Source organism: Alligator sinensis, unplaced genomic scaffold (assembly GCF_000455745.1).
Source record: "Alligator sinensis unplaced genomic scaffold, ASM45574v1 scaffold1277_1, whole genome shotgun sequence".
Classification (NCBI taxonomy): Eukaryota; Metazoa; Chordata; order Crocodylia; family Alligatoridae; genus Alligator; species Alligator sinensis.
In genome coordinates, this window is record NW_005842341.1 from 1,524,944 (window position 1) to 1,537,123 (window position 12,180).

The 12,180-nt window shown below is 42.7% G+C and overlaps 1 protein-coding gene across 1 annotated transcript; it reads left to right on the forward strand.

Moving 5' to 3' along the window:
* Position 1: 1 nt before the first annotated feature.
* SLC30A1 (solute carrier family 30 member 1) lies at positions 2 to 7,960 on the forward strand. Its single transcript, XM_025210209.1, is given in 3 exon segments — positions 2 to 276; positions 279 to 637; positions 3,946 to 7,960. Coding segments are annotated over 3 exon segments (1,536 nt in total). The 3' UTR covers positions 4,848 to 7,960.
* Positions 7,961 to 12,180: the final 4,220 nt, after the last annotated feature.

The window sequence follows — 12,180 nt, forward strand, 5'->3', positions numbered from 1 at the left end:
CATGCTGCCGGACGTGATGGCGCTGGTGGTGGCGCTGGTGGCCGTGCGCTTCGCGCAGCGCACCCGCGCCACCAAGAAGAACACATTCGGCTGGGTGCGCGCCGAGGTGATGGGTGCGCTGGTCAACGCTGTCTTCCTCACGGCGCTCTGCTTCACCATCCTGCTCGAGGCCATCGAGCGCTTCACTGAGCCGCACGAGATCCAGCAGCCACTCGTCGTGCTGGTGGCCGGCGTGGCCGGGCTGATCATCAACCTGCTGGGGCTCTGCCTCTTCCAAAGAACACATTCGGCTGGGTGCGCGCCGAGGTGATGGGTGCGCTGGTCAACGCTGTCTTCCTCACGGCGCTCTGCTTCACCATCCTGCTCGAGGCCATCGAGCGCTTCACTGAGCCGCACGAGATCCAGCAGCCACTCGTCGTGCTGGTGGCCGGCGTGGCCGGGCTGATCATCAACCTGCTGGGGCTCTGCCTCTTCCACCAGCACGGCCACGGCCACGCGCACGGCGCTGCCCTGCCACCGCCACGCGCCAAGCTGCAGCGTTGCCCTGGTGAGGGCGATGCTGCCCTGCACAAGGAGGAGACCAACATGCTGGTGGACAACTACAGCGGCCCCAACGGGCTCAGCCAGGAGCAGCTGGGTGAGTCCCAACGAAGCTGGGGGCTGCACCCCCCTTGGGGGACAGGGGAGAGGCCCTCTCCTGTCCCCTCCCCACCCTTGCTGCCAGGGGCAGGGGCTGGGTTAATGTACAGGCAAGCCAGGCACATGCCTAGGCCACTAAATGAAGAAGTGGCCTGGTTGTGGGTCTCTTACACATTATGATTGTTGAGTGACAATCAAGTTGGGGTGCACAAGTTGGTTTGCTGAGGTCCTGCTAAAGGGTTCACATGGCCCTGGGAAGGGGACCAATGATGTCCCGGAGCATCCCAGCACTTCTGGAGCTTGCCCGGGCACTGGCAGAAAGAGGGCAAAAGACCCCTGGTCGGTGCGGGTAAATGTGCCCTTTGCCTAGTGGGGTGTAGGAAGAACATACGCCAACTGCAGATGCTTCTTCAGCCTGACGAAGGGTGTTTGTACCTGAAAGGTCGCTAAGAAGATTTTTTTCCAGCTATTTGAGTTGGTCTAATAAAAGATATCGGATTTACCCAAAGAACCTTGTCGCCCTTTGCCTAGTGGTTTTTCTTCGTGTGACTTCACCTAGCAGTTTGTTTTGTTTTTTTTTAAGGGTTGTCTTCCCCCCCCCCGAGTTTCAAAGAGCTTTGTAAAGGTAAAGAGAAACAGGTGGTTTCTCCATTTTGTAGCTGGAGGCACTGAGGATTTCATGATGCATTTGTAAGTCTTGCGGGGAGTCCCTTGGAGCAAGAGGCAGCTGTCTGCCACCTTGCACATCCCAAACTGCTGCCCTGCTGTGCTGTGACCCGGCTCCAAGCTGGGCAGCATATAACCCAGCACCTCTGTCCTGATACTCAGGGCTCTCCTGGGGATTGGGACTGGCTACATACTTGAGAAATTGCCACTTCCCTCATGTTCACGGTGGGCAGGGTGTTGTTCCAGGGGAGCAAGAAGATGTCCCCCAGTTGCGGGGAAGCTCATCTGTGCAGGAGACGGAGCTCTGGCAGGAGCTGGATGCAGACCGCACAACTTACTTCTGCAAGAGATAAAGCTTCCAAGTTTCTTCTTAGCTATGTGTTGTGTGTGCATGGGTTTGCACCTTGATAGATGTACACACATGCACACTTTCTCACATCCACATACACACAGGTATGTGTATGTACACACAAAATCAAAGTTGTTTAAAGCTGTTCCTTCCACAGATTCTGAAAGGAATGATCTTGTTAAATGCTTAGGAGCCATTCAAATGCTGCAGGGGCAGGGACCATACAAGGATGTGTAGTCACTTGGTCAAGGTCAAAAGCAAGTTGTCAAATGAGTTCAAGAGAAGTGAATTGCCCATTGCCACTAGGCAGTACTGCCTTCCTACCCTGAAGGAGAAATAGGTGTTGAAGCCCTGATGCCTTACAGTGTTGGGATAATGTAAGGAGACCATCAATCCTGATCAAACTGGGTTGGAGACGTACAGGAAACTTGGCTACAATTGCTATTTTTGTATTAGCTAGGTGAGTGATTCACAGAGTTGTTAGTACCATTCATTCATCTACATTCCGTATTGAGCAACTTCTTTTTCTGCTTTCTTTGCCTACTTGGTGTCTTTTTAATGGTGCTTTTCTTCCAGACATGGCAGGGACTTGTTCTGGAAATCTCCAATAGAAAAAGAAAGAAAATACCTGATCATTACCAAATAGTGTTGTGTGTTAGTTTTCTAAAGATCAGTTTTGTGAAAGTATAGGAAAATTATGGTACTGATCCTAAAGCATTAACCTGACCCTGAAATAAGCCGCTTTAATTTTGCATCTCTTCCTAAGTATCCTAGTAATTAGTTTGAAAAGATTTTAAACCAGTGGAAGATGTCTAAATGAGACATGGCTGTGTGACGAATACTTCTGTTAGAGAGGGACTAGAGTTGCACCCTGGCTAGAGTTGTGACTAATTTTCCATTAAGTGGTTTTTTTTGTTTTGTTTTTTGTTTTTGTTTGTTTGTTTGTTTTTTTTGTTGTTTTTTCTGTGGTTTTTTTGTTTTTTAAAGTAGGTAGCTTCAAAACTTAACAAGTTAGCCTGAAATGTCTCATGGTTGCCCCTCTGGCAGAGAATAGTGCTTTAGGTAGCAGGATAAGCAGCGGAGTATATGTGAAAGTTTAAATAAGTGGTATACTGTGTTATGCCGGTCCTGGAATCTTCAGTAAGGATGCCAAATTTGTCCTTGGTGGGAACTGGTTCCTATGTCTATTTTTGTGAATGGTGGAATTAGCCATAGTTAGACTCATTGATGTGTTAGCCATATCAAAATATTACAGACCAGAGTGCTTCAATATACAAGGAAACACGGTGAAATGATACCCAGTGGTTGTATCCCAGGACTGAAAACGGCATAGGCAGATGGACTGTTTTTCTTGAAGTGGGGGAAGAGGGCTGCCACCTGTTAAGTGTATTCGAGCAGGCATAGCCCAGATATCTGCATCTCTGCCTGAAATGCTTAAAGGTGATCGGCCTCTAGTAAGGTTTTAAGCCTCAGTTATTTGAAGACCTGAAGAAACTTGTTTCAACTTACTCTGCTATAATTTGTCCATGATAAAGGGAATGTTCTTCTAGTGAATGTGACAGGAACTTAAAAGTCAAATTGGGTTTCTGGGGTATAGGTTGTAATTATTGGAACTAAACTGATCTGAGTTCCAGCCTTATGCATTTATGTATCTGTCTTCTGAAGTATGTGGGTCATATACTGTTTGGATCATTGCATTTATTCAGTTGTACATGCTCCAAGGGACACCTCCTCCCCTCTCCCTCCCTCAACCTCCTCCTCCCCTCCCCACAAGACATAGGGATGTATCATGAAATTCCTCCATTAGATGCCTCTAGCTACAAAATGGAGAAACTACCTGTTTCTCTTTCAGTTGTGGGAAACATTGCCATGAACTTCAAAACAAAAAAAGTAGTACTCATGAAGCAATGTGCATGTAGACTTCCATCAGGCATTGAATAGAAAAAATGCTTTCAAAGCTTTTTTTATTGTATTTAATTTCTGTGTAAAACGTGTGCTTTTCTGGGTCTTGAGCACAATCATGAATTCCATAGTTTATATTTACATAATATAAAAAGTAGGGGTAAGATTCAGACCAAACTGAATTGCCAAGATATAATCTATAAATGAGTGGCGGAGGATTTAAAACATCCATACAGAATCAGTTTTTTCATTACAATAGTTTGTTTTGGGACCATAGTTTCCAAATTTTATTGCAAGTTAAGCCATGAACTCATAAATGTTTAGTCTATAATACCCTTATTTTAATGATGTAGTGAAATAGTGTAATCATTGCACTGCTTTCTTTGCAGGTGATGTAGAGAAAGATGGCAAGGATGACCTACAAATGAATGGGAATGCTGGCCGTCACTCTCTGGACATTGATGTTGAAGACACTAGTGGACAACTTAACATGCGTGGAGTTTTTTTGCATGTTCTTGGAGATGCATTGGGGTCAGTTATTGTGGTGGCGAATGCCTTAGTATTTTACTTCGTTTGGAATCCTTGTCCCAAAGATGGGCCCTGTGTTAATCCTTGTATCAATAGCCATTGTATGGAAAATGCTACTGTAGCCCCACCACTTTCCACGGTTAGCCCTTTGGAGCATGTGGCCGGTCCATGCTGGGTACTATATTTAGATCCCATTCTTTGTCTGATGATGGTGTGCATAATCCTTTACACAACTTACCCGTTACTTAAGGAATCGGCCCTTATCCTTTTACAAACTGTTCCAAAACAAATAGATATTCGTTCTCTGAGCCTGAAGCTGCATACACTTGAAGGAGTTGAAGCAGTCCATGAATTACATGTTTGGCAATTGGCAGGCAGCAGGATCATTGGCACTGCTCACATAAAATGTCATGACCCTGAATCATACATGAAAGTGGCTAAGCACATTAAAGAGATTTTTCATGATGAAGGAATTCATGCTACTACCATTCAGCCTGAATTTGCCAGTGTAGGCTCTGAATCAGGTGTAGGTAATTGCGAGCTTCCCTGCAGAACTCAATGTGCTTTGAAGCAATGTTGTGGGACATCAGAAAACAGCGCTGAAAAGGAGATGGAAAAATCGTCTACAATTGGTATTTCATGTTCAGAAGTCATCACTGATTCTTCACACAGCAAAACTAGGAGGACTAAATCTGAGAGTATACCTGCTGTTAGGCTAGAGGCAAATGCTGACCAAAACAAACAGTTTGAATCATCTTTATAATTCCCAAAGTGGTGCTGCTTATATTTTGATGGCTTCACCCACAGCATTGTTGCAAGAAGAAGAGACAGATGTTCTGAGATACACTACTTGGCAAACTTGTATTTGCTGATGTCCCTATTCTTGTCACTTTGCTAAATCCAGAATACTTGTTTTAAGGAACATGATCATGTATCATGACATGATATGCTTGTGTTGACTGTGGTGAATGAGTCAGAAAGTGCACCAATGTTGTAACAACTTCAGAATGCCATTTCAGCCGAGACGACACTTTTTGTTGCACTTCAGATTTAAAATATCTCTTCCCATGAAAAGTTACTTGAGAGAGAAGTAAATAGGAACTTAAATTGTGTTACAAACTGCTCATTGGAGCTACTTTTTTCCTTTAATATTTGATTTGTAGATATTTTAATATATTTTTTATTTAGAAAACATAAGGAAACCAAAGTTCATAGATTTTTTTTTTTTTTAAATATAACTACTTAAAACTGGAAACCACTTTGTTAGTTTCATGCATTTTCCTTAAACTTAGAAAATGAAAAATATGGACACTTTTCTAATGGATTTATTACATAGCATATTTAAAAAAAAAAAAAAAGGAAAAAAGCATATCACATGATTGTTAGAAAGTGATCCATGTTTTCTCATGGGGGCTGTGAGGTGATTAAAAGTGGCTGCTTGTTTAAAAAAAAATTGGTTGCGAAAGGTATGTTTTGTTAAAGTATAAATTCAGTCTGCTATGTAACCCTCTTAGGCTGTGTAATTGTCAGAAAAATTATTTATAGTTTCAGTTACCACTTTATGAATTAGTGTTGTTTTTCCTTTTCAAATTCAGTCATTTTTATTTCATTAGCTTATTGTTTAAGTTGTAGAATTTTACACAACACACATTCTGGTGCTGTAACACTGAAGTTGTAGCTTTAATTTTTAAGAGTGCTTCATTTAAATAAGTTAGTTTTTATCATGGTAATGCCAACCAGTACTGTTAAAGGGAAGGATCTTTCAAAACTGGCATTATAATTCCTGTAACTCTGCCCCCAAAAACTCACGTGGATGTAAATTTGTGCAGATAATCTCTGTCTGATAGGCCCAATTCTGTCCCCATGAAGTCTGTGAGAGATTTGACTTCTTCATTGTGGATGGCATGTAATCCAATATATTTTACTTTTTAGCATGTCAAGAATTTACCTATGGGATATTTAAATGTTTACTTTAAAACCAAGAGACAACTGGCTCTGAAGAAGCTGTTACAGTGTACTGTCAACTAACATATTTACAAAAAATGTTGCATGGGTGAGAGTAAAAGACAGTGTAAATGGGAATGCTAGGGACTTTAGTCCCCCACTGTGACTATGGTCAAAGCCAAACTCAATCCTTAAATCCACCTCCAGGCTTAGGTATATATGTTATGGGAAACAGTGTCTAGTAATTGAGCACAGGAATGGAAGTCGGAAGATTCAAGTTGTTTTCTCTTTTCTGACATGTAGGATACATACAAACAAATACATTACAGCAAGTTAAAGGGGTCAGGGATTTTTGTCACGTGTCAGCTGCTTCTTGGTAATTGTCCCCATATATTCTCTTGATACATGAGAAGTGAAAGTGAAACAGTGATAATGTAATCCTGGTTTCATAGGGAGGCAAGCTGTTGCAGGGTAAGAGTGTGCCCATGGTTACTGTAGAGCAGCCAATGCGTGGCAAGTCCCTTCCCCCTTGTAGGTCACTATATAATTTATTCATTTGTCCATAACTTTACTTGCTGTGTGATGTTGGGCAAGTCACTTTAACCTCTCTTTGCCTCAGTTCCCTGTCTGTAAAATAGGGATAAAACCTACCTCACAGGGGTATTGTGAGGCTTAATTCATTAGTTGGTAAAAAGTTCAGAAATCTTCTGATGGAAGGTGCCCTAGAAATGCAAAATTGTTATTGTTGGGGGTCTTCCAAAAGTTACTGCAATACCCAGGCAAACAGGATGAACTAAGGACCGTTTTGGCCTTTTGGATTTCTTTGGTACTGTGGTTTGTCAGATTTTTGACAGTATTTAAACACCAAATTTTTTTTCTTCTTTTTTTAAAGAAGAATGTTTGGGTTAGTGAAGGAAACATAGCTTTTTATTCCCCTCTCATACAGAGCACCTCACTAATTTGCCCTTCAAATCAATGATAGTTGCTTAGCAGTGGTTCACAATAACCTAGTGCCTGCCCTTCCAGAGGTACTTGCTTAGCCTCTCAGCAGTGCATTGTAATGAGGTCTTTGCAAAATATGCTATAATGCATCTATGAGTATTCTGTAAAGTATTATCAATTTAATTTGTAAAATGAACAAAATATACTTTTTCATGGTAAAACGTTTTGCTAATTAGTATATTTGCATGTTTGAAATTTGGCTTCTCAGTTACTAGTGTGAATTAGTGAGGGTCTACTGTATATCACTAACAACAAATAGAACTAACTGTATATTGGTAAGAACATAGTAGTAATGAAAATCATAACTACTTTTTCTCCTGTTGCTTTTATAGTTGGTCTACTTGTCCTGCCATGGCTGTCACCTTTTGGTAATAGTCTTAATAAATGCATTTGAATAGGTCTGAAAACGTAGCCACTAATTCCATTGTAAAATGTTTAATCTTTTTGTGCCAGAAGTCGTATTTTTCTAGTGCTATGTCCATTGCAGGCAATGGCTAGCTTAAAATAAATAAAAGGAAAAATGAAAAAGGTCTCTGCACCTGGATTTTAAGTACAGTATATATTCAGTATAAGATTAAGGTGGTGGCTGTACAACAGCGGGAACACATTTTGTAAATTCATCATAGCTGTAATGAGCCCAAACTGTAGCCTGATAACTTGCAATATACATCTTGATCTTTTAACTTCATTTAGCTATGGTTATGCAGATTTACTTCTGAAGATCGTAATTCCAGAACATTAGTAGCTTTCTAGAATTTTTGTGGAAGTCTGTCTTTTTAGTCTTTTCTGCCCCCACTCCCAAAGCACAAAACTAGTGAATCTTGTGTGAGTGCAGTGGTGGGAGAGAGAAGCAGTTAATTGTACTGTCATGCATTCCTGGTTTTTTTTTATTATTATTATTATTTTTTTAAATAAAAATATGGAACCCTGATTTGAAGGAAAAAATAACTTGTATTTCATACTGTTTATGCTTTCATTGAAATGGTTCAGGGATATATGAAACATGTATGCAGTGTAAAACATTTTAATGTTTAATCCAGAAATAACAAAAATTCTTAGGCCTATAGAAGACCAGTAGAAGTAGTTCTGATTTGTGATTTTTTTTTGAGAAAAGGATGTAAAGGCTCAATCTTTCAGAAATCTGCATGAGCAGTCCTTTTGCACTTGGAGAAACTACTTGTATTAATAGTTAACGGTGTACAAGACTGTTTGCAGGATTGGCTTCTAAGGACACAATACAGGCTATCTTGAAAAGCTTCTCTTAAGATTCAGGACCTGGTTTTGATGAAGATTTTTAAGTCAAAACAGGTATTGGAATGAATGGTCCTATAGTACTCTTCTAAATTTTGCCACATAAGCACTGTTACCATTTTATCATGAACCTGGTCTGTTCTGCCACTTCTCCTTTGAGTGCCATCACTTCTCCTAGGATTCAAACTCATCTTACTCTGCAACTCTGAAAATCAGATCATAAAACTGGAGGTGCTGACTCGATGGGGATGTAAGAGGAAAACAGCATTTTCTTTCTCTTTTTCTTAGAAAGCTTTTTGTAACCTATTCGCCCATAGGTAACTGCATTTTCATATCTAGACTTTGGGAACAGAATAATTTTTTATTTCAAGATAATATAGCTAAGGTGAGTACTTGAGACACTGTGTTGCCATAGCAATGAGCTATGGTGACGTAGCTTATCACTATGGCGATGTAGCATTAGCGGGCATGAACTGTGATGCCAACACTGTCGCGCAGTAGCTTGTTCCTACTGTGCAGTAAGGTCGGAAACTATCTGTGCAGAGCCAGGACTGCACAGTAACAGTGGTTACTGTGTAGTCATTTTAGTACTAAATGACTACACAGTCATTTAGTACTAATGTTGCTAAAGCAAGTACTAAACAACTGCGCAGTCAGAGGCACGTGTAGATGCACTCCTAGTGTATTTAAATTTCATTACACAGCATCTCTGCTGATGGAGATATTTTTGATTTAAAGCCAGTCTTGAAATTTTCCGTGCTAAATGTAGGCATGATCAGAGGAGTTTTCATTCTTGCTGGTGCCCTTTATTTTGCACACGTACGTTTTCATGCTTTACATGTTTTATAAACATTGGCCTAATACAGGGATGGGCAAAATAGGGCTCACGAGCCAGATTCAGCCTGCCCACTGATTGGAACTGTCCTGTGAGCAGGCACCCACCAGTTGATTGTATCTGGTCTGCATGGGGCCAAGTTCTGCGTAGGGTAGCCCATGCTGAGCTCCTGGCCAGTGCACGCAGTTCCAGCAGAGCTGCTTCCAGTGCAGCTGCAGCCCCCCGGGTACTGTTTGACTACTCCTGCCTCCAGCGGTTCCTCCTCCTCCTCTTCTTCCTCCTGTCCAACCCCCTCCACACTGCTCCAGGCAGCAGTTACTGTGAGCAATCGGCAGCGGCTATAGGGACATGCGCTGGGCACAACATGCCCAGCCAGGTGGGGAGGCGGGAGCTGCAGCTACATGGTTCTTGGTCCAGTGTGTGGGGCTCCGGCTTCAGTTCCCGGCCCCCTTCCACCCATTCTGTGCACCCAGCATGATGAACAGCCGCTTGCAGGTGGCTGAGTGGGTGGAAGGCAGCTTGGAGCTGGAGCTGCGTGCTGGGGCTGTTCGACTAGCTTCCTTTCCTACCTGCTCTGCCAGGCTGCATGTGTGGTGCCTGATTCATGTCCCCATGGCTGCTGTTTCCTCCCTGCTCTACCTGCTGCCTGGAGCAGCACAGCAGAGACAGGTGGAGGAGCTGCTGGAGGCAGAGGTAGCTGAGGAGTACCTGGGTGGCTGCAGCCATGATGGAAGCATCCCTGCCAGGAAGCTGTGCACACTGGCTGGAGCTGGGACCCTTGGTGTGTGCAGGCAGGAGCACACTCTGGGCTACCCCAGGTGAGAGCAGGTGGGGCTCAGCCCCATACAGAGTGCTGTGGGGGAAGCTGCTTGCCAGATGTTTGGGGGTGGGCTGCACCTACACTGAACAGATTGGGCAAGTTCTGCTGCATACACCCCCTAGCCCTCCCCTTCCTTCCTGCCACCCACTGCTGGCTCCCAGGACCTTGCACAAGAGCAGTTGCCAGTTCATCACACATGTGCACCCCCCAATATAGAAGAGTAAGGCTATTTTGAGCTAGTATGCAATCACCTCTATATTCACAGCTCAAAGCCACATAAATCAGGAGAAAAATATTCTTTGAAATAAAATGTTATAGTACATGTTTGGTTTTTAGTATATGATTTGGGGTTTTTTTATTATAGATGAAGTGATATCTTCTGAGAGATTTTTGTGTGTGGCCCTCGACTGGTCACTGAAACTCATTAAGCGGCCTGCTAGCCAAAATAATTGCCCTCCCTGGTCTAATATCTTCTCTGTTCACTGCTGTTGTTGTTTATGATCTGAGTATTTTAAAGAAAAAACTGAGAATGTAACTTTGTTCCCCTTCAGTGCGTGTGGGTCTAGTTAGGCTTTTCTTACATTGATAGCCTCCTTTGTTAAGGAGATTTAAATAGCACATTTTTATTTATTCATCTGACTTCCACAGTGAAATGTGGTCTGGGCGTCTATTAAATGCATGCTAATATTTTATACCTTTGTATAAAAGAGTAAAGCCCTGAGATGGAAAAGAGGTGTAGCTATTCAATGATCTATAAACTAGGATGCCCATCCTAAAAAGAATCTTGCTGCTAAGTCTTACTTGACCAATAGTAGTATACTGTACTTTCACATTCATCTGCACAGACAGAAGTGACAATTCTTGCCTGATCTGGCCACATAAAGCAGTTTATAGCCATGACCAAACACAAGTGCATTGCTGCAGACAGCTTAAAAAATGTCCAGCACAGTGAAAATCTGACTCCTTCATTGCATCAGTTATCTGATGAAGACCTTTCAAAATGTAACATCTTCTGTAACTTGTGTCTGCAGAGCTCCCAGCCTGTCACTGTTTTCAGACTGGGAGGGGGCAAAGGGAGTAGAGGGAGTTCAGTCTGGGTTTTTGTCAGCTCCCCCTTGCAGGGTGGGGCAGGTGTATTAAAGCCCCCTTGAGTGGGGAGGTGGGAGTCCAATTCACCCATCTGACCCTTCAGTACCAACTGGGGAGCCCCAAGAATGAGCTCCATCTGCTGCCTTCCCCCCTCCCATTCTGAAAACAGCACTGGCAGAGAGCCATGGCCATTGCTATGGGAACCTGGCTGCAGGCTCCCAGCCCACAGCTAGATTCCCCTCCCCCCTGGAACCAACTGAACTTCTGTTTGGACCTTGGTAACACTGTAAATCAGAATGCTTTGCAGAAAAGTCTCTGAGTTACAGCTGGGAGCTGCACTTCTCTGCACACAGTGGTTCTCAACCTTTTCAGACTCAAGGCTCTTCTCTATACCTTTTTCAAACTGAGTAGCACCCCCTTTTAAAAACTAATTATGTACAGTGCTTACCTCCTTGCAGAGGGAGCTAGTGGTGGGGTTGAGCAGCAGCCAAACAGAAGGGGCTGAGCTTGCCCTTATCTTCTTATCCCTCAGAGGACCCCTTAAAGACTTGCTCCTCCTGAACCCAAGTTGAAGATCACAGATCTAGAGGGGTTTTTCCCCCTTGAATGCAGGTAAAAACAGAGCTGGCAAATGAGATATAAAACCATCTAAACTGTCTCCTGTCTTAGGTTTTGGTGAAAATTTAAGAATTCTCACTGATCTTTGTCACATGGAGTGTCAATTAAGCAAGGTGCAGTTTTTTTACAAGGAAAAGTAGCTAATTTTGAAAACAATCTGAGGATCAAATTCCCCTCCCTCTTTGCTTAATAATCAGGGATCCTAGTTTTCTCTGTTTAAAAGTTACAAATTCTCTTAGAAAAATCTCAAATTTTCTGATTAAAAAACACAAAATCTTCAATTAAAATGAAACGCCACTATATATATGCATATCAACTGAAGACAATGTTTTATCAATATATTTCCAATTTTAAAGCAATTTGGAAGCCTACCAGTGCCTCAATCGCTATAATAAAATAAATTCTAAGTACCTATACATTTTGGCATTTGATTTTGGATTTTTTTATCATGGAAAATCAGAGCTCCCACTGCCCACCTAGCTCATCAAGACGTAGGTCCAGGCCCCTCACTCAGAAGCTACTCCTCCCTCCTGCCCC